The 22,075-nt window shown below is 32.4% G+C and overlaps 3 protein-coding genes across 3 annotated transcripts; 1 reads left to right on the top strand and 2 right to left on the bottom strand.

Annotated features, from left to right (window-relative positions):
* The first annotated feature begins 3,121 nt into the window (after window positions 1-3,121).
* On the top strand, window positions 3,122-4,523 carry LOC114725815 (probable carboxylesterase 6). Its single transcript, XM_028912384.1, has one exon. It carries the CDS (start codon window positions 3,178-3,180, stop codon window positions 4,255-4,257), a length of 1,080 nt encoding a protein of 359 aa, XP_028768217.1. The 5' UTR covers window positions 3,122-3,177; the 3' UTR covers window positions 4,258-4,523.
* Window positions 4,524-11,246: 6,723 nt separating this feature from the next.
* LOC114725801 (protein PLANT CADMIUM RESISTANCE 2-like) lies at window positions 11,247-13,180 on the bottom strand. Its single transcript, XM_028912361.1, has 4 exons — window positions 13,006-13,180; window positions 12,841-12,912; window positions 12,490-12,717; window positions 11,247-11,332 (listed from the first exon to the last, which is right to left on the bottom strand). Exons 1-4 carry the CDS (start codon window positions 13,178-13,180, stop codon window positions 11,247-11,249), a joined length of 561 nt encoding a protein of 186 aa, XP_028768194.1.
* Window positions 13,181-15,911: 2,731 nt separating this feature from the next.
* LOC114725814 (CTL-like protein DDB_G0274487) lies at window positions 15,912-20,842 on the bottom strand. Its single transcript, XM_028912383.1, has 7 exons — window positions 20,663-20,842; window positions 19,941-20,401; window positions 18,695-18,878; window positions 18,344-18,568; window positions 18,123-18,239; window positions 16,989-17,222; window positions 15,912-16,451 (listed from the first exon to the last, which is right to left on the bottom strand). Exons 1-7 carry the CDS (start codon window positions 20,723-20,725, stop codon window positions 16,236-16,238), a joined length of 1,500 nt encoding a protein of 499 aa, XP_028768216.1. The 5' UTR covers window positions 20,726-20,842; the 3' UTR covers window positions 15,912-16,235.
* Between the last annotated feature and the right edge of the window lie 1,233 nt (window positions 20,843-22,075).

The raw sequence follows: 22,075 nt of genomic DNA, 5'->3' as shown, positions 1-22,075 counted from the left end.
ACCCAACGAATCTATTCAAAACTCTTAATCAAGACCAACTAAGAAATTAGTTAATTGGGTTTTACAACAAAAAATTATAGAATCTAAATCATCTAAATTAAATATAGATAACTCAGATAAGGTGTCACCAAGTGTACATCTTTTTAAATCCGTGGAAGCAAGTATCGACAATTTAATCTAATAAAAATATGTTGTCTTAATTCAGTCATTAAAATTTCTAAAATCTCATTTTTACGTTTCAAAAAGTATTTCATTATTGTTAGTGATAATTATATCATCCTCACGCTTAGCTTAACCTCCTCAACATATAGTCAAAGAACATAGATCACGCAGCTCGTACCATATCATCGGATGAATTGAACTTTTGTAAGATGTTTAATTATCATCAAAACATGTCAAAAAAGAAATGAACCAAAAATTGTATTGCCATGATTATTTACAAGGTAAAATCACTATGGATCCTCAAGAAATTAACGTAATAACCTAAATGTTTCCCAACAAGTAGCACGAACCTATTTTTATTTCTTATATCAAAACCTGTCATTATATACAGCTCAATTGTTGTAATTTTTTTTATAATTACATTCCTTCTTTGAGGCATGATAATTTTTCCTTATTTACAATGGTATGATAGTTTTATTTCCTTTTTCAATAAATACCATTCTAAATTTGAGTATTATTGAACTTGAATATCTAGGGATAGCTCAGTCTCCATCCATGAAATTTAAATATTTGACATTAAGTGATAGGTATCGAGTTTTAATTTTCCCACTAAATCTAAACTATATCTAAGTCATGCAATTGCAACTTATATGTGTTTATTTGCTAAGAAGCTTAAGATAATAACAATATATGCTATAAATAAATTAGTGTCTTTTTAGCGTATTGAAATTCCAATTTGAATGAATAGTCATCATCAACTGACTTGCCCGACCACAAAGAATGTGAGATCAATAATAGAATGCATGCTTAAGATAATGACAATACTATGAATAAATTTCTCCCTCCACTCCCTGATATACAAGCTAATTAGTTGGGTGTTAGCTAGATTTAATTCTAAGCATAAACAATTTCAATCAACTTTGTTTGTTATGTTTATCATCTTTTTCAAACTAATTTATATAACTTATTAATTAATTAATATCTTAAGAAGATCATGTCATATTTATTATAATTAATTAATTAGATTTTTTTTAATATACTCAAATTAATTACGTAAATCTTATGTCAAAGATCAGAAAGAAATAATGTTATTTGTATAGAATAATGATCATCATTTGACTTGTCCTACCACAAAGAATCTTGAGATCAATAATAGAATACAGCTTCATGAGTAAATGAAGGGCTAACATCTCAATTGAAACAGTGTTGGCTGAGATAATGATGGTAATGGGGGACAGCCTAAAAGTGAAGGAGATATATAGGGCCATTGTGTTGGCTACTCCACTATCACCATTATATATGCCTTGTCTCTCTTGTTTCTTTTTAACATGTCAACATTGTCATGCTTTCTCTACTTCCTTTATCAGCATGTTTCCCTTCTCTTTTCTCTTTTATCCCCAAACATCATTATATTATATTCCTTCGGTCATAGAACTCTTTTTGTAGTGTAATTTACTCTACAAAAGAGATCTTATATTTAGGACCAGAAGAGTATTATATTTATATATGTGTGCTTCTTTATCACTTACTATTACAACTTTCATGCACCTTCTGCACATTTTGATGTAATTTATTTTGGTTTAAATCATCATTATTAAAATTGGGCTATCCTGCTCAGATAGTCTAAATTAAATTTCATCTGAATTATTCAGATTATCGTTTTTTTTTTGGGTATATATGATTATGTAGCAGTTAAGAGATAACTACATATGGGGCTTATATACTCTATATAGGAATGAATCACACTATTTATAATTTAATACTCCTTTTGATCCTAAATATAAAAACTTCTTAAGGAGTTTATTTTGGTCACAATTAAATATAAGATCTCAATTCATATTGTTTTTCAAATTTATGAATTTTTTTCTTCAAATTATTTATAGTGATTCCATATGTTAAGGGGACATTTATCAAAGAGTAGTTTTGATGCAAATTATTAGACAGTATATTTTAGGAAAATTAACATATATTTTTAACAAATAACTAACTAAACTAATTTCCTAATGTATCTAAATTGATTATATTTAACTTCTTATATTAGGAAGTGGATGGAGTAGCAACAGTAATTTCTACACGTTTTGTTGAGGTTTCATGTAACTGAATGGTTAAGTAACTAGGCTATGTGATGACTGAAGGATAATAAACTTGAGGGTTGACCAAAGAAGTCATATATTATAAATTAAAGCAAAAAATAAGGTCAAAGATGTGAGGCTATGGCTAGCGTGTGAAACCAAACATCTATTGCATGCACTCATGCTGTTCAATGTGCAGCTTACCATGATTTTGGAACTTAATAGTGGCAAACACTATCCCACCCACCTAATTTATACACACAAGTTATTGTCTTCTTTTTTTTCTTCTTCAAGATTATTTTTTGTTGCGCAGAATCTAATTATATTAAGAATTATAAAAAACTAATTTGTAAATAAAAATAGTTCTAATTTTTAGAGCTCAATTCAAGGTAATAAAAAATATTATTATTAATTTTTCTATAATAAAAATACAATGAATGTTACATATTTCAATTTTAATTTTTATAGAAGTCAAAACTTTAAAAAAAAAAATTTGTATAGATACTTTTCCAAGCAGGCTTCTCTTATGTTCAGATTCGTTGAATTGTGAAAATGGTAGGCCAACCCATTAGTCACATATGTATGCCCCTCCACATCTGAATTCACGTGGACACCTTCCCTTTTACCCACTTGTCACATAAAGATTCGTCCACCTCTTCATCCCATTCAAGATAGGATTTTCCCTCAGCTAATAGAAAACTGTGTTGGTTTAAGAACAAAATTAAATAAATTAGGCTAATTTAAATAAAGAAAGAAACATATAAACGTTATTTTTATTGGGTTTTCTCATCATTCCCTCTTGGTGCATTTACATGCTTTTCTTCCATTTCTTTTTGTATATATATGAGGGCATTTGTATGGTAAGGCTTCAAAGTTCAAACCTGTGACTTCAAATATTTTCCAAACTTTGTTTCTTTAGCAGCCCCTCTCTCTCTCTTCCAACATGAGGACAAAGACCACGTCTTCTCTTGCATCAAGGCCAAGCCATAGCCATCAGTACAGAAGCAAAGAAATCCACCACCACCACCACCATGGCGATGTGGTTGAGGAAATTGAGGGACTTATCAGAGTTCACAGAGATGGAAACGTGGAGCGACCCCAGATTGTGTCCTGTGTCCCAGCTTCACCCTGTCCAGATCTCAATGTGATTTCAACAGACATGGCCATTGACAATTTCACAGGCACTTGGGCTCGTTTTTATGTCCCTAACACCACAGTTTCCCGCCATAATCCTCACCAGAAGCTTCCTTTGCTGATCTATTTTCATGGAGGTGGTTTCTGCGTTGGTTCTGCTTCTTGGGTTTGTTACCATGAGTTCCTTTCTAAGCTCTCATCCAAACTCAGTTGCTTGATCATGTCAATAAACTATCGTCTAGCACCAGAAAACCCTCTTCCTGCAGCTTATGAAGATGGGTTCAAATCCCTGTTATGGGTGAAACAGCAAATCCTATACCAGTGTGAAGCTAGTCAATGGTGGATTCAAAAATGCAACTTTTCTAGAATCTTCCTAGCAGGAGATAGTGCTGGTGCCAACATAGCCTATAACGTAGCCTTAAATTTATCAACACACGAAGCTTCATCAGCCATGAGGCCTTTGGATGTGAAGGGTATGATTCTGATACAACCTTTCTTTGGAGGAGAAAAGAGAACAGCATCAGAGAAGAAGATGGGTGAAGCTCCAAGCTCTGCACTGAGCTTAGCTGCTTCTGATACGTACTGGCGCTTGGCTCTGCCTCGAGGTTCGAACCGGGACCATCAATGGTGCAACCCATTGGGACAAGAGTCGGTGAGATTGGAGGAATTGAGGCTGTGTCCTGTGTTGGTTTGTGTGTCGGAGTTGGATATATTGAAAGATCGGAACTTGGAGTTGTGTGGTGCTTTGGTGCGAGCTGGGAAAAAGGTCGAACATTTGGTGTGCAGAGGGGTAGGTCACGCGTTTCAGATTCTAAGCAAATCTCAGATATCACAGAGCCAAACACATGAATTGATGGCTCGTATCAAATCCTTCGTCATGGGTCTATGATCTCTTCTCCAATTTACCTGTTTGAACAGGCCTATGTGTGTCTATATATTTAGATATTGTGCTAGCATATATAGAGAGATAAAAACCCAACAGAGAATGAAAGGTTTGATATGATACTTCTTACTTTTTTTACAGGTATAATAGATAGATGATTTCAACTTTTGTAATGAAAAAAGGAACCATGTTGAAAGAGCTTTATCTTTTATTTAGAGTGTAACTTAAATCTGAATTGCTCAGTAATAACATATTACTTCTGATTTTAATTATAAAATCTCATTTGTAAACTATAAATAAAGTCTTATAATTAAGACCGGAAGTAGTATAACCAATACTATTAAGGAGGAGATTCAAGTTTAGCTCCTACATGCTACATGGCAGTGAATGTAATTGAGTTTGCCTCCTTGTGAGAAAAGGCTATTGATATGGATATTTGTGGATTTGCAATCTTGGCTTATTAAAAAAAATTAGAAGAGTAAAAGAAAAAGCACTAAAATGCAATTTTATTTCTGTAATTTTAAAAAACGTTTCAGTTTAATCCTTTAATTTTAAAAAATATTTTTTTTCAATCCTTTAATTAGTCTCAAATGATATATGTAACAATTATTGTTATTTTGAACATTAAATTTAATATGTGAGTGTTTAAAATATATTTTGTTAAGATTTAAATTTTCAATATTAATATTTTTTATCAATAACAATAAGGTTAAAGGATGTAGATGACATTTTACAAAATTAAGGAAATAAAATAAAACATTATGTAAAATTAAAAGATTAAATATGTATTTTCTGCCTAAAAATATAAATAGAAAAAGTAAACCTTATGATTGATTTTCTTTCCTTTTTAATGCCATTCGTCCTTTCTTTTCCCACATGCTTTGTGTGGAATACTATTATCTATCATGTTCAAATGATGTTTTTCCTTCATTTGAGTACACTAATGAATTGGTCTTCAGATTTGTACAACTTTTGGAATGCATCAACCAATTTTAAATCATCAAATTGATGGATTGGTGTATGTCTCACAAAGGAGAATTAAATTGAAACCAAAACAATTGCTTTGAAGAATAATGTTATGTTAGTGAAATTAATTAAATATTAAGGGAGCATGGAGATAGAAACGCTTGTTGGTTTGGTATGGCATGCGCTAAAGAAGATGAATGATTATATGTTGACAAGCTAAGATGTTGATTAAATGATTTAATTAAGCACCTTAAAGAACATGTGGCCCACATTTTTTATTCAAATTAAAAACCGTTAAGTATAAAAATTAGTCCCTCCAAATTAACATATTATAATTTAAATATATTACTGTAAGCTAAATTGTCGCTTATCTCACGTTTCATATAAACACACCTATTTGCGGTAGTTCAATTTCAATATTTTAATATACAATATAAGATTTATTGCAAGTCATTCTAAATTGTGAATAACGTGACTTATTTTAAATTTACATGATGCCAAAAAAAGTCTAAATATTATATTAAATACATAAGAAGTTACGATATTAACAAGTTATAAATATTGTGATTACAGCTCATTTCTCAACCTATATCCAATGCATGGAACCCACTTGTATAATTTCATGAATTTTTTTATTTCTTTTTTGGCCTGCATGAATTTTTTTATTTCTTGCTCATCACGTCCTATGAATTTTAAATAAATATATATATTAGGGTAAACGTGGATCTGGCATATTGATTTTATTTCTTATATGTATTGAATACTCTGATTTTTTTTTTTTTAATTTACATCCATCATCCTAATATTTAGAGTGCTAAATGCATGATAAATATTAAATAAAATCAGAGTACTATTGATTTTTTCTTTTAATTCATGAATTAGGGATTTGATTAAAAATTGAGCTACCCCACTCCTCGTTTTCATACCAACTCCTTCATCATCTTCTCCCAGTAATAATTGAGGACTACTTGCCAAAATTTGAACACTTTATTGTCAATATCTGAGCACTTAGTTGTATCACATTTTCATCAAGAAATTTGGACCTTCTTCTCTTTTGGTAAAATATTTGGACCTTTTACATCGGAACATCTTTTCATTTCTGTCCTATCCGACGGGCTTGCTGAGGAATTTCATGGTCATGTGATGCGAGCCACAAAATGCTACTCTTTTCATTTTTAATATATAATCTAATTAAAGAATTGATGTTGATTATATATACGAGGTTTATTTCATATATTTATTAAATTAAATTTTTTAAATTAATCTTATTAATACTTCCTCAATAATAATCAAATAGAGAAGGAAGAAAAAAATTAAGAAATATGCTTAAAATATTTTTAATATTGACATATTAGTTATTTGGCTCTTATATTAATGATTGAAAATAGCAATCATTCAAATTTTTGCTTCAATTTTCGTCCCAACATCCGACATTGAACCAAATGTAATTGGAAAAAAAAAAAGGATTTTTGGGCAATTGAATGAAATTAGGAAAAATGACAGATGAAGAAGATAGAATATATGATATTTTAATTTAGGAAGCTAAGGAAATGTAATGACAGAGAGGAAAGTCCTTTTCAAATTGAAATTTTGAAATTCAGTGAAATAACAAAAACACCCTTAGTCTTTTTTTTTTTTTTTTTAAAAAGGGCTCAACCCTCACTGGTGGCCGGCCAGCTGTGTGGTGGTCGCCAGCGGTTTTTCTCTGTCATAGCTTTTTTTTTCGCCATGTGAGAATATTGTATGAAAGTAGTGGGAGTGAGATTTGATCCCACTACCCATTGGTAATTTGGACCAACAGAAAAAAAGATGACCATTGGGTCATCTGTAATATCCTAAACTTTATTTTAGGATTTAGTTAAAAAAAAGTTTAAAAATAAAATAAAATAAAATAATAATATTTTATTATTATAATAAAATAATAATATTTTAATAAATTAGGGGGAAAAAAAGGAACTAGCTTTCCACCGAATTCAGTGGAAAGCTGCACCATTTGACTAAGGGAGAAGAATTTGGGGGAGAAGGAATTAATGAAGGAAGGAAAAAATACAACAGTAGTTGGGAAAATAAAAGATAAAAGAGATAGCAAAAGGCAGAAGATGATGGGGCGTGAGAGAGAGGAGAAGAGAGAAAGAGTGCGGGAGAGAACAAGCAGAGTTGCGGTCATTTTGAAAGAAAGGGCAAATTTTGAAGATAATTTAGGTACACAAATATACTTTCTTTTATCAAACTTTCTTTATAAATATTTCATATATATTTTATGCTTCGTAATAGTAGTATTACTATAGTGATTAGAAAAAATTTTGAAACTTACATGTGGGATAAGTTTTAAGTTTTGGTAATAGATGATTATAGAAATTTAGAGGTGAATGAGTTGTTAATTTTAATCGGTTTAGTTTTGTCTATTTATTAGTTTTTAGTATTTAAATTAATTTTTCTAGTTAAAAAATCTGTTATATATGATTTATATAATATTTTTACCTATTAAAATTAGGTTAAATAATTTATTTGGGTACTTTGACATATTATTGAGATTCTAATTGGTTTATTTTTTTATTGGGTAATTGGAGGTTTCAAAATAATTATTTTAGCTAAAAATTTGATTATTTATGAAAATATATATATAAGGGTTATACCATTAAAATTTTGATTAGATTATTTATATATAAATATTTGAGGTACTATTGAATTTTTAATGGTTTAGTTTTGAAGTTTAAACTTTAAATGGGATTTTTAGAATTTAAAATATAATAATTTTATATTTAGAAATATTGAAAAATTCTTTTTATTGAAGTAAATAATCTGAAGGATGTAAATAAATAATTTGGCTTATTAGAAGATTACAAGTTAGTTCTAAAGTACATAATTTTGGGTTATTAGAGTTGTGAGAATTTAGAATGAAAATTAAATTAAATTAGGAATTTAATTGATATGTAAGCATAATTAATTAATTAATTAGCTTATATTAATATGTGGTTATATTAATTGTGTAGATTAATTATTGATTGAGCAAATGATTGACCTTGTGTAATCCTTTCCATTACTTTAGCGAGAGGTAACTACTTTTCACTTGTTATATGTGCTAATATGTTGTTTGTGAGTATTTTTCTATTTTTAAATAATATTTGTTATTTGGAATTCGAGTAGATATAGTATATCTTTTGAGCTATGAAAATTGTCTTGTGGGATTTTTGGAATTGCGATTGAGAAGTTTGAAAAAGATATAAGATTATATCTTATGGATTATACTGGGAAAAAGATTGAGACATTTTTGTTATATTATGAATAGTTGGTTGTTGTTTGGATTTTGGATTGAGCTCTATCCTACCATGTGGTAAGGCCGCCATTGGTGCACATTGGATGGCTTCCTTCGTCCTTAGAGTAAGGGATAGACCTTTATGGCTTTTTATTCATCCCCAAAGTGTGGGATAGGCCTATAATAAGGGATAGGCCTTTGTCACTACTTATTTGTCCCCCAAAGTGTAGGATAGGCCTATATGTCGGATTGATCTCCTATAGTGAAGGATAGACTTATGTGGCTTGTGTGTTAGCTCTCGTAATGAGAGTTTGGATGATTGAGATTATTTGAATATACATATTTGTATTTTTATTGATATATATATATTGAGATTTAATATTTGTCCCACTTGATATCTCATGAGCATATGTCAGTATGTATGATGAGTTGGAAAGTTAGTTACTGAGACGTTTGTCTCACCCCCATGGTTTAATATTTTCAGGTAATAGCTCTAGGGGAAGACGACGGAGGCTTAGCTATAAAATTTATCTTGTATAGCCTCTTTTTTGTCATGTGATGAGTATTTATATATTGTCACATAGTGCTCATCTACTTTGATGTTGTAAATTAATACTTTTGATTACTGCTATTTGATGAGAGGGCTGTTAGAAGGCCAAAGGTCTCTAAGACTTTGTACATGACATTCTTTTGAAAGTATGGGCTTTATTTGGTTAAGGGTTGAATGATATTCGGGACTTCGGAAATCCAAGGCCCAAGTTACTTATCAACGTTGTTTGTGATATATGTTTATTTCTTTTAATCATAATAGTGATTTTAAAATTTTAAGGTTTCTTCTTTTCTATCAAGGTTAATATTTCAAATAAATTGTTTGATTTAATCTAAATGAGTTTTAAAAGGACGGTTGTCACACCATCAAAGACTTCTTAATTTTATAATGCAAACAAAAATATAAGTTGACTCTTTTACTGTGACTCTAGCCCATGACAAGTCTTAATTGAGAAATAACAAGTTTAAATTTGATATTAAAAACAACTTTTCCTGATATATAACAAAAATAACACGTACATTAATTAAAAATGAGAATAATTTATTTGAAAACAACATGTCTTTATTGAAAAATGACAAGTCTAAACTTGAGATTAATAATGTGTTTTTTCTTGATACATAACAAGAAATAGCATGTACATTAATTAAAAATAACAATAATTTATTTGAAAACAACATGTCTTTGTTGGAAAATGACAAGTTAAACTTAAAATTAATAATGTGTCTTTTCCTAATATATAATAAGAAATAACACGTACATTAATTAAAAATTACAATAATTTATTTGAAAATGATATGTCTTTATTGGAAAATGATAAGTCTAAACTTGAGATTAACAATGTGTCTTTTTCTGATACATAATAAGAAATAGGATGTATATTAATTAAAAATGACAACAATCTAAACATGTCATTTTCAAATAAATTATTGTCATTTTTAATTAATACACGTGTTATTTCTTGTTATGCATCAGGAAAAGTTGCTTTGTTAATATCAAATTTAGACTTGTTATTTCTCAATTAAGACTTGTCATCTCCAGATAAATTGTTGTCATGAGCTAGAATCACAATTAAATAGTCAACTTATATTTTTGTTTGCATTATAAGGTTAAGAAATTTTTAATGGCCTAATGGTCTTTTTTTTTTGTTAGCCCAAATGACTAAGGGGTAGTGAGATCAAATCCCATCCCTACCAATTTTATGCAATATTCTCACATGGCCAAAAAACAAAACTATGACAAAAAAAACTGCCTGCAACCAGTACACCGGTGCCGGTGTCGGCGGCCAGTCGTCGGCGGTGGCCGGCCACCGGTGAGGGCTGAGCCCTTTTTTTGAGGAAAAAAAAAGATCAAGAACATTTTTGTTATTTTACCAAATTTCAAAATTCTAATTTGAGAAGCACTTTCCTTTCTGTCATTATATTTTCTTAGCTTTCCAAATTAAAATATCATATATTCCACATTCTGTATGTGTTATTTTCCTAATACGAAAAGTTTAATAATGCCTTTGAAGATTGAGAGTGGCAGGGCAGCGATGATGTCCACGGGAAGGCACCAAATCATTTCAATCACCACCGTCCATTTGATCTGATGACTCACAACAAAACACCTCAACTAGAGGCCGGCCACTTCTCAGTCTCTTATTTTATGGCTAAATATCCCTTCTATCCGATTTCAATTCATTGTTATCTAGTCGGAATTAGAAGTTCGTTATTAAGCGGTCAAAATTGGCCTTTAACTCAATCGTCTTAAGAGTAATTGATAAGCCCCAGGCCCAAAAGGCTTAACGAGCATCTTATACATATCTATAACATTATGATAAAAATCTTGTGCAAAATTTCATTTTGTAGTTTAATATTAATATTATAATCCATATCATGGAATGTGAGTAGGAAAACTTACAATCAATAAATAAATAAAAATTAACAATGAAAAAATAGGTAAACCAACCTTGCTTAACTGTGAGTTGGCAATTAATTTGTATCAGACTTGGATCCTCCTAATTCTCTCCACATATACATCTTATCATACTATTAATCTCATTTATCCATTTAATTATTCATTTTATTTACAGTTACTTTTAGAATATTTTACAAAATATATACAAATTATTATATTCTGTTAGGATATTTATTAACAAATGAACATACAAAGATTTGTGTACATAAAAACTTCTCCCCCGAAGAAGCTATATATGAACAAAAATTAATGTAAAAGCTGATGGCTCTAACGAATCATGCCTCCTTCTAAGCCTACAGGCTGCATAATATTCAGCGCCACTCGTCTTTGCCTTTCAACATTGCCTTGCCACCCTATAATTTTATATACACCATCATTATTTACAAATTTCTACCTCATTTTACCAAACAAACAGCAACATATACATATACAGACATTCATACATATATATACTGAAGCAATCAAAGTGAATTAAGAAGCATAACGGCTCCTAACAAAGAAGGATTAAGAGTTACATAACTAATGTGTGAATATTAAAGAAATTAATTAAGTTAGTATGTATCAGAAAAAAATTAAGTTAGTTATTTGTAATAAATAAATATTGTCTTTTTTAAAATATCCTTATTAATCATGTGTATTAGAATAAAACTCCTTAACATATGTAATTATCATGAAAACTATTTTGAAAAAAATAAATAAATGTGAGAGTCAATGTGAATTTGTGTCTTATATTTAAAACTAAATTGAATCTCTAACTAGTTTTTATATTTAGGATCAGAGGTAGCATATGTTGACATCTGGGATTCAAGTCTCTATAATGCATAATATTATTGTGTCTTTAAGGAGAGTTGTCCTCATATACTGCTCCTGATCGAGTTTATCAATACAATTAGTTGGAGTTTAATACGTGATTCCGATATGAATGCGACATGTGTTAGTCCTTACCAAAAAAAATGTTAGGTTTTTCTTAAAGATTAGATGACGACTCAGGTTTGCATCTATATCTGTATGTTAGACTTTCCTATTTAGGGCTCGACCGAGCTTGAACTGATAAGTCGGAGTCTAACAAGGTAAATTTAGATGCTCTTGTTCAGGGCTTGATTTGATGAGTAAGACTTCCATGTGGTTTCGTATGCTGGTTGGCTTACTGTTTTTTTTTAATAATTAAAGAAAAAAAAGTAATACCTCCTGTCCTTAATTTAAAAGCTAACGATAACTCATTTATAAATATTAAAAAAATTAGTTAAGTTAGTTGTTAGTGACTAATATATATCCTTTTTCCTAAAATGTTCTTGTTGTTGTGCATTGAAATCACCTTATTATGGAACTTTAAACATGTATAATCACCAAATGAATTACTTTGAGAAAAAATATATAAGTATGAGGGGCAAAGTAAATTGAGGTTTTATATTTAGAATCAAATTAAATCTTTAACTAGTTCTTATACTAAAGACCAAAAAGATAGTAATTGAGAAGGAAAGAAGAGGAGAACGAAGGTACGTAGACAGACCTAAGGACATGAGGTAGCCACGGTTCTGAAGCTCGCGGTACTCTTGGCACAAGGCACAGAACTCGCACACAAAATGGACCAAGAAATCGTTACAAGGTTGCTCCTCCAGCATGTATTGTTGCCTCAGCTTTGTTCTGTAGAAGCACGAATAGTACGTACACACACAGAAACACCCCAGCAACGACGCCACCATCAGCATCAAGTACAGGCTTCCGCTCACAACACATGCTTCATCCATTCACAACCTCACAACATCATCACATGCAACAATTCCAACAATGACAATTCATATCGAATGTGTTTGTGAAAATTAAGAGATTTCTGTGGGTTCCAGTATCTAAGGGGACTTACGCACTGTGCCATAGTCTAGGGCTTCTGATACACGTCCGAATGTGACGCAGGGACAAAACATGGTTAACCAACCTGGAAAACAAAAGAAAACGTGTGTGTATATCGTCAGAAACAAAACATCATGGGTCTTGAGTTTGAAGAGGATAAGGAATTAGAAGTGCTTACAACTTCGGCAATCTTCAGGACAATCGCAGAGACCAGTAGACCAGGGTCCTGTTGTTACCTCAGGAAGTTGCATGATTGGTGGATACACGTAGGGCTGATACGACTGGTCTTGATGATGAGCATTATTATATTGATTGGTCTGGAAATATGGAGGACACATACCGCTGTTGTACATTTTTCAAGCATTGAAATATGGAATAAGCTTGAATGAATAATGTTGGTGATAATGTTGTTGAACAGAAGAAGAAGAACGAGAAGGAGAAGGAGAAGAGCAAACCATATGAGGAAGAAGACAGGCATTATATATATAGCTGTATCTATAAACGTCCGCCTCTCTCCTATGAGCTATACCTCCCTCGGGCAAACCGATTTTCACGTTTTGAGTATTTTATTATGGTTAATTCTATATAAAGCTTTACATGCAACACCTAGAATTTGTTTACACCATTGGAATTATATTCCAAAATTTTCTACTACCTCCTATTCTTAATATAAAAAGCTAATTAAAAATTAAACCTAAATATAAAACCCAATTCACTTTGTCTTTCAAATTTGTAATTCATTCTCAGAAGTATCTTTATTGATTACATATGTTAATGGGTTTCCATTCAAAGATAGTCATGATTAAAAAAGATATTTTGAAAAAATCAATTTATTTGTTACAAATACCTAATTTAACTAATTTTCTTAATCTATTTAAATTAATTAATAACTCTTATATGAAGGACTGAAGGTAGTACTCCTCCGGTCCTTAATGTAAGACCCATTTAACTAATTTGATTAGATTAAGGAAGTTAGATAAGTTAGTTAATTATAAGAAAAGTAGCACATTTTTCCTAAAATACCATAATCATCTTTTTTAATACCTCCTCTCCCTCTTCTATTTGATTATGGTTGAGGGAGTATTTATAGGGGTAATTTAGAGAAAATTGATAAATATTGTAAATGGGTCTTATATTTAGGACAAAAACCAACTTAAGAATTGGGTCCTATATTAAGGACAAGAGAAGTGTTAATTAATTTGTTTCTTGTATGAGCAAATTATTGTATAATATGCATTAGTCGCGTGTAGAGTTTGCAAAATGAATCATCCTCTTCATAACTTGTAAATATATGATTTTCTATAACTGATATTTACATGCATTGATTATTTGAATTAATTAATATATACAAATCATATTTTTCTCATAAAATCTACTTTTTTTAATTGATTTTCACAATCTGTCTTTGCCTCTCATTGCAAATTTGCAATATCTCCTCTGAAATGTATGTGCAAAAATACGTTTATTAAAAGTGCTAAAATACCCTTTCTGTCCATGAGTTAGAATCAATAGGATGTTCTTAGAATTTGAATGGCCTCACTCTAAAACACTTTGGTGTGCATGTGCTTATGTGAGTGCGTTTTTAATGAAGCAACCTAAAGGGCTGCTTTGACAGAAGCATGAAAAACCACATTTTCACCCCTCAACCGAGCACTTCCTTAAACCAATGAACTTGACTGATATGCATGGACTCCAAAATCTGAGTGGAATACTTTTGGGTCCAATTATAAAGCGTTCAAAACCAATCAATGAAAACCAGTCAAAACTAGTAAATATCATAACTATAAATAGGAGAATAAAAGGCAATTAGATTCAAATCAAAACTTGGGAAAAGTTAGATTCAAATCAATAGCCAAACCAGAAATTTCTTACAGCAGGGGATGATTATAAACGCCTAAAAGAGAAGAAACTCCTAAACTTGAAACTTCTATTAAGATTAGCGAAGTTGGTGCTGTCGAATTTACTCTATTTGTTGAGAATACATTATCTTAGAAAGATCTGATTTTTGGGCAATAGCCATAAGTCCATAACATAAACACCAAAAAAGCTATCGTGAATGCCGCACATGTTATCAGGAGAAACTAAAATATCAATATATATTATAAAATTTATAATTAGTTGGATTTTTTACAAGCTATAAATAATGCGGCTTAATTATTCTTAGACTCGGGGCAACATACCCAAAAAAAATTTCAAGTAGTACAAAATAAAAGGGAAGCACGCCATAGTAGCAGGCACCATGAAAGCATGAGTTGTAAAGTTGGCGTCTTCTTTAATCTAAGTCAATAACAATCATGGGAGTGGAAGCCCTGCCCAAAATATGATTATATGCATACAGCTGATAAAGTGAGACGTAAAAGCTAGAAAGTAGAAACGAAAAGCGGCAAAATGTAAAACCACTAATTCAATGATCCGTCATTATTTTAAACTGTCTCTTCACTGTCATGAACATGTAATACTACCTCCATTCCTTAATACAAAAGTTACATAACTAATTTGAGAATATTAACAAAATTAATTTAGTTGGTTATTTGTCATGAATATGTGTTGATCACCTTGAATTATCCTCTTCAATCATATACATTGAATAATTAAAATTATCCCCGAGTGAAACCTTTTGCAATCAATAAAGATATTTTAGGAAAAAATTAGAAACAAAGTGAATTGAAGTCTTACATTTAAGACTCTCAACTGGCTCTTACATTTAGAACAAGAGGAGATAGTATAATAAAACGGTTGGTTTATTGTCCTTCACCTGTGATAACCCTGTTTCTCTTCGCAGGTTGTTTACTGATATGTTAAATAATCTTTGGTGTCAGTCTGTTTATAGCGGCCACTCAGTTTCACTGTCTTTAGACATATATTTGATTGATGCTTTGCAATCTAACATCCCTAATACAGGTTAACATGTTTTATGTTACAGAAATTTAAAGTATTATAACGGGTAAATATTAAGTATCAAATTGCTGCATAAGGTTGTAATCACTAGAAGAATCTTCTAGCCTGAATTTCAAAGAACAAACCAAAAGAAACACAGAGAAATTACCATCAAGGTGTCAGTTTTAATTAATTTCGCGCAACCCATCTCAACAATGAAACTGTAATTTTATTTCCGACCAAATATGGGAAGACTGTACAATTTGCAGTTTGTAAAGTAAATACTTACACAAAATATTTGACCAAGATACACTGACAAAAACTACAATGAAAAAGGAAAAACAATTCTTTTCTTCCTTATCTAATGTTTCACTGTTATAAATTAAAGACCAAACTCAGATATGGACACACACTCTTCCCAACATCACAATAAAACTTACAGCTTAAAACACGACAATTACCCTATGGCAAACCACAAAAACAAGAGGAGAAAAACGCAGTGATTCAAGTGGGATAAATGAAGGTGATCCCTCAAATTGAAGCATTTTCTTGAACCAGCCCATCGAGCCGATATAACATTCTAACCTCACTAGCCCGGGAACTCCGATGTTGTAATCGCTGATGTAGTGTCTCAGACATCTGGTTGAAAAATTGAGTGTCCCATCTACGAATCAACAAGGGGTCTTCTGCATAGCAGATATAAATGGATGTAACAGCACTTTCCACCACTACCATTGCCACTCCTACCTGAAACAATACATGCTTCGTGTCATATTAGGATTTGCTATTAGCGGCCTTCACTGTACATCACCATTTATTGGCCTGACCAAGAAACCGTATTTGTTTTGAAATTATGAAATTAATTTAATGAACCATTTGTAAAAATAAATCTACTGAGATATTCTATTACTTCCTTGTCGTGTCAAATTCCAGTTCTTGGTCATTAAGTTCCCACTTTTATTCTCTCCTCTCAACCAAACTCTACACACATAATGCAAACCTTCTCTACCAAGATGCCGACTTTTATTACAATATGAACTTAAACGATGTGCAGTAATGAACTACAATATTAGGCAACAAACAGCAAAAAAAATTTGATAGAGGCAGATATAAAGCACAAATGCATCTACTTTCATGTGTCAGCATGTCAGTCACTGCCACTGCAACGACACCGAATATAATAAGACAAGAAATTGAACAGCAAGGAGTACCACCGGTGAGTTTTGTGATGCATGGAAAGAACCTCAAGACTGGGTGGACTTCCTTCGAAGACTGTAAACTTACCAAGACCATTCCCATCAACATAGACGTGGACCCAATCATAAGTACTCTGTCACTCCATTTGAGCCATGCCCAAACACCAGAGCAAGTTCCTGTAATCAGCCCGCCAAAAATGGTACCCATTAGCAGAACAGCTCCAGAGCAATCATAGGCTACGAGTGCTTCAACTCCAGTTGACTGGAATAACTCCCATGCATCTCTAGCCGAATGGTTAAAATTTTTACCATTAACAGCAATCTGCAAGGACCATGAGAATCAACCGTGCAACAGTTAGTTTTCCAAGAACTTATGAACTACTTTCAACAAACTGGTAACACAAGTCCACGGATTAGATTTCAAAACCCCCCCCCCTCAAAAAAAAAAAAAAACCACCACCACCAAAAAAGGGCACTTGTTTCTTTTTAATTATCAGAAAAGGCATTTCAAACACACCAATTTGCACTATTTTAAAGTCCAACCTATCCAAATCTTGTTACTTTCCGCCATTAAGCACCGATGTCTTTAGGTGCAAAGCTGAGAGGCATAGATTAGGCAGTGATGGAGACTTAGGTGATATGTTATGCTTGAGTCCCACAATGAATAGTATGAGATGCTTAATGGGATATTTAAGTATTAAGTACATTAGTTATCCCACTTTAATGGCTAACTTTTGAGGTAAGACTCCCTATTCCATTTAGGTACTCATCAATTGGTATAAAAGTTGGTGGTCAGTAATTACAAGATGTTAGCTTTTGGAGCATTGGGCGCCCATTCGAATGTTCTTCTATATACAAAATTTTCTCTTTCGAAATTCTTAACAAGATTTAATCCCTATTTTATGTTGAACTTTTCAGGAATTAATCGTTGAAAAAGTTCAATCATCACTATTTCACATACAGCCTCAACAACTTCAGACTTAAATGTATAAAACATTAGTTCTTCTTCATCGCTTTGTGATGCATAGTCAGCCTCATTCATAATAAATAGTTAAAACAAAATAAGCCCATGGGTAGAAGCTGCCCATAAAAATTCAACATTCTTCCTCTTTTCCGTGAGGGACAATCTCAAATTAAAGAAAGCAAGCAATATATCACATCTGATTGTCATCTAAAATTATCACATGTGAAAGGCATTAATGACATAGAAGTAGAAATATACCAGAACATAGGCATACTTGTTGAAGAAACGGACAAGAGTCTCCACAAGATGAAAAAGGAAATCAACACAGCAAAGCAAACACTCGTTCTTTCCAATCTTTGACCTAAAGCCCCTTATCTGAAAGACTTGAGATAACGTTAATACAAGATGACAAAAGAGAAGCTTCTGAACATAAAAATCAAGATTTGCAATTAGTTCCAATAGTAGACAGTAGTAGATACCTTCCAACGAAGTGTCCTGATAGCAGCTGTAAATAATGAGCCATAACATATGCTGCCAAAAGATGTAGTTAAAGCATACTTAAGAGATTTCAATACAGGATTAGCTGGCATTGATGCTGCCTCTCTGCCACCATGAATAAGAACAAGAAACACCATCCCGGACACAATAACATGTACAGTATTACAAAGTACGGCACCAGTCCAGAATAAGCTTACAGAGAAAACCTGAATCCACAAATAACCATATCAATGTAGATAAAAGAAAAGCAAAACTTGCCACCAGCATAATCTGCTTTCTCAATTACTCCCAACAAATATAGATAGAATGAAAGGCAAAACTTGCCAGCTCACCACAAGAAGCCACCAGCGTCCACCATCACCCATGCTCGAAGCCACAACACCAGCTGCTCCAAAGGACCATAAGGCCATCCATAAAAGCACAACAAGCATAAATGCATATGCCAATCTCATAACTTCAGGAAGACTCCACACCATCTTCACAGCCTTCTGTAGAACCAACATCGTAAATGGGAGTCTACAGAAGCAAATATTTCCACCAGAAATTATTTTCCAAGTTGAATTATTTATTTAGATTCATCACAAAAGGGGAAAAATTATAAAACAGGGATGAGGCAAGAGAAATTAACAAAGAATATACTTAGACTTTAAAAAGAATTGATCATACCAACCAGCTACTAAATTTGGTAATTTCTCACACAGATCCGTAAATACATGAAAGCACCCATGATGCATTAGAAACCTAGTCACTTCAGTAAGAAATTTCCAGATTAAAATGTCAAGCAAGGCCATCCTACCCATGTCAAATTTTACTGCTTAAAACTAGAGATATTGAATATGCACCTATGCAATAACAAACTAAGGTTTCACCCAAGAATGACCAAATTCTGCACCTACTCACTGCATCTCTCATAATTCAGATATCATCAGAGGAAAAATAAGGTAAAGCTTTTGTTACGGATATTTATTTTAAAAAATAATCTTTATAGAGCCTCAGGATTCAATCAAAATTATATATTTCAGACCACATTCAAATACCCAAATTTTCACAATTCAAGTCAACCGCATCCGAAAACGAACAAGTTTCAGTCGTGAAAAAAATAATGCTGAAAATTTTGTCCCAGTATTTACGGGTAACCACTAAAAAAGACAAATATTCACTTGAGCTCCAATTGATGCAGATATGGCGGAAGGGGCTTGTTGGCATGAGAATGTAGTCAATGTACTTTTGTCTGTCTAAATTTTACACTAAGCATTATAACATTATTACATGCGTTGGCTTCGATGAAACAACATGCACTAAACTGTTTCGTATCTAGAGTTTGACGGCAAACTTATTTACCATGTTTCATTTCCTGTCAAAACTTCAGGATTTGCATACCAATTATCAGATGCAAAAGACTTGCAAGAGTAGTTGCAATAGATTGTTCTTAAATTTGCCACGCCTTTAGACAATAAATTTGGGCAAAATCTTAGCTTCAAAGGTACGAAATTATGCACCAGTAAACCTAAGCAGCAAATCAATAAAAAAAAAAAATTATCCAACAAAAAAGAGCCTACAGGTTTTTCTTGACGATACCTGTCTATGACCGATATGATGTACAAGAACTGCAACGCAGCCCCAATTGCGAAAAAGACCCCCCAGAGAAACTGTTCAGCCCAGAAACACAAAACACTGATCACTGCAAGATAAGTGGTGAGGATGTGGACCGAGACCTTCATCATTTGACTGCCACGAGAACCCAACAACAACAACCAACTCCATCCCAGAACAGTCCCAACTCCACCAGCAACAGCATAGAGAGGCCAGAAATCCTCGGTCAAGCCGTTTTTATTCTCCGAAAACGGGGCAGTATACCTATCAATATTAAGTCTATTCTCCTTCTTAAACCTATTGAGGCCGAGAAGCCCCAGAAGGAACCCCAGGCCAATCAAATGAATCAAAAATATTCCTAACCAGAAAACGTCATGCCACCGACGCGTTTGCTGCACGATCACGACTTCACTAACGCCCCCACTTCTCCGACTCCGCCCCGCATTCTATCCAAAACAAAAAAAGTGATTAAACAACTATGTTGGAAATGTCCCGATTGATACAGAACAAAAATGATGGAGACAGGGGAAATCTGGGATGCGCAGATTAACGAATCATTTTTTTTGGGGGGGGGGCGCAGGAATTCAACTATTAGATGCCAATGGGAATAGCCGAAACAAAATCAGTGAAATTTTGCATTTTGAGAACTAAATCTCACGTGAGGGAAAAAAGAGAAAATGCTTGACATCGGAGAGTTATTGCGGTACCTGATCGGCGGTGTTGACGGAGCCGTAATCGGAGGAGGCGGGTGATAGAGAAGAGTCGGTCATTGAGAGCGATGGAGGAACATTGCAGGGATCAACAATATAAAAGAGGTCATAATGGAGATATTACCACAGAGGAAAGCTTGAGCACCAAGTCGAAAGGCTGTGAGAACCTGAGAACAGAAAGGTCAAGGGATGGTGATTTTAGGGTTTTTGACTAATCCAAAAAAGAATAATAGAATTGAGAGAGATTAAGAAACAAGAAAGGGAGCGAGGGAGGACTGAAACTCAACGGCTAACAGAGAGAGGAAACAGGAAACAGAGAAGCGCAGTGGTATTGTGGCGTCGTGATTTGACACAGTCGCTTTCGGTGGACTTTTGGAGGCCATGAGAAAGACGGTTTTGGCCACCACGCGCCATGATGAAACCACCCGCTAGCCTCCTTCAACGTGGGAGCCACGGAACTGTAATAACTTTTTACAAAGTTCTGATGAGATTTTTTTTTCTTGTAACAAAAATGAGGATAAGGAAACAGGAATGCAAGGTTATATGGAAAATCCTACTAATATTTGTTGATTGATGGGATTTAGCCTTTCAAGTCATAAAAGAGACACTACATAGCTCTAGGCGGGCAAAGCATTTAACGGTCGCCTTTGAATAGAAATTTCAAATATCCATGCAATTATGTATCATCATGTTACTCGGTTGATTAATTTTCAACATGAGATCTTTTGAGATTTGAGAATCCACACCAATTACATCAAATTTTTTATATTTATTATTTAAAGTTTTTTAATCATAAATAATCATGCGTTTTATTTTTAAAATATTAACATCTTATAATATTTAATTATAAATTTAAATAAAAATATATATTACTATGTATGATTGAAAAATTTGATATAATAGATGTAAAGAATTTTTTTTCTTTGAACAAAAATCTTGAACTGCAAAGCAGTTTAATACAAGTGGGATGAAAAAGAGTAGTTTGTGAATGCATTTGGTGTTTTTTTTTTTTCTGATGTATTTCCTTATTACTCTTCCGATCCTTAATATAGAACTCAATTATTGAGTTGATTTTGATTCTAAATATAAGACTCATTTTTCATATTTATCAGTTTTTTCTAAATTACCCGTATAGATACTCTTTCAACCATAATCAAGTAGAAAAAGAAGAAGAAGAAGGGGCATTAAGAAATATAATTATGGTATTTTAGGAAAAACGTGTTACATTTCTTATAATTTACTAACTTATTTAACTTCTTTAATCTAATTAAATTAGTTAAATTGGTCTTATATTAAGGACCAGAGTATTATTATCATTATTATTATTATTTTCATAATTCGCACATTCATTATATCTTTTATTAAAGTTTTGAACAAATAATCTCACGCTTAAAAAGTTTTGGCATTATT

This window comes from Neltuma alba, unplaced genomic scaffold (assembly GCF_004799145.2).
Source record: "Neltuma alba isolate B1F8T4 unplaced genomic scaffold, ASM479914v2 tig00012280_pilon, whole genome shotgun sequence".
NCBI classification, from domain to species: Eukaryota; Viridiplantae; Streptophyta; class Magnoliopsida; order Fabales; family Fabaceae; genus Neltuma; species Neltuma alba.
The sequence above is the reverse complement of the archived record's forward strand: the minus strand, read 5'-3'. Positions and strand labels throughout refer to the sequence as shown.

Coding starts and splice junctions, on each gene's coding strand:
- LOC114725815 (XM_028912384.1), top strand. CDS start 3,178: ATGAGGACAAAGACCACGTCTTCTCTTGCATCAAGGCCAAGCCATAGC.
- LOC114725801 (XM_028912361.1), bottom strand. CDS start 13,180: ATGTACAACAGCGGTATGTGTCCTCCATATTTCCAGACCAATCAATAT. Junction 12,718..12,840: donor CCTAGACTATGGCACAGTGC/GTAAGTCCCCTT, acceptor GAATGGATGAAG/CATGTGTTGTGAGCGGAAGC. Junction 11,333..12,489: donor TGGCTACCTCATGTCCTTAG/GTCTGTCTACGT, acceptor ATAAAATTATAG/GGTGGCAAGGCAATGTTGAA.
- LOC114725814 (XM_028912383.1), bottom strand. CDS start 20,725: ATGACCGACTCTTCTCTATCACCCGCCTCCTCCGATTACGGCTCCGTC. Junction 18,240..18,343: donor TCAGGACACTTCGTTGGAAG/GTATCTACTACT, acceptor CAAGTCTTTCAG/ATAAGGGGCTTTAGGTCAAA. Junction 17,223..18,122: donor ACAAGTATGCCTATGTTCTG/GTATATTTCTAC, acceptor TGGTCCTTGCAG/ATTGCTGTTAATGGTAAAAA.